Consider the following 595-nt stretch of genomic DNA (forward strand, 5'->3'; position numbering starts at 1 on the left):
CTCTCTTTTGGAGATCTATAATGAGGAGCTTTTTGATCTTCTGAATCCTACTCCTGATGTTGGAGAAAGACTGCAGATGTTTGATGACCCTCGAAACAGGGTTAGTGCTTTCAAAATTTGTTATCTTAAGGCTTTCAGGATTGCTGAGAGATGTATAATAAGTATGTGTTACTTTCTGACAGAGGGGTGTAATTATTAAAGGCTTGGAAGAAGTAACTGTACACAACAAAAATCAAGTCTACCAAATCCTGGAAAGGGGTGCAGCAAAGAGAACAACTGCAGCTACTTACATGAATGCATATTCCAGGTACAGATCTTCCTCATTTCAGAAACTGTGTTTTGTTCTTTATTAAAGAGGATCTTACTGAAGAAGTAAAAGATGATTGGAGCTGATCCAAACCTGGCATGATCTTGAGATTGTGTATTGCAGGGCAGACTGTCAAATGTTCGTTAGAAAACCAGAGTTAAAACTTCCTCCTTGCGGCATCCAGTGGGATGATTGTAATCGGTGTATGAAGGGAGATAGTGTTAACCCCAGCTGGCAGCCAAGCACCACACAACTGCCTGCACCTGCAGGATGAGGGAATGAATTGGA

At 41.2% G+C, this 595-nt stretch overlaps 1 protein-coding gene across 1 annotated transcript in view; it reads left to right on the forward strand.

The window, feature by feature from the left end:
• KIF11 (kinesin family member 11) overlaps positions 1 to 595 on the forward strand; it is a 20,160-nt gene that overhangs the window by 5,141 nt on the left and 14,424 nt on the right. Inside the window, exon 6 of the mRNA XM_027909596.1 lies at positions 183 to 347. Within this exon, the coding sequence (XP_027765397.1) occupies positions 183 to 347 (165 nt within the window). The remainder of the gene's footprint in view (positions 1 to 182; positions 348 to 595) is intronic.

The sequence above is a fragment of the Empidonax traillii genome, unplaced genomic scaffold (genome assembly GCF_003031625.1).
Source record: "Empidonax traillii isolate 1590-97213 ecotype Southwest subspecies unplaced genomic scaffold, ASM303162v1 scaffold27:size3997909, whole genome shotgun sequence".
Taxonomy (NCBI): domain Eukaryota; kingdom Metazoa; phylum Chordata; class Aves; order Passeriformes; family Tyrannidae; genus Empidonax; species Empidonax traillii.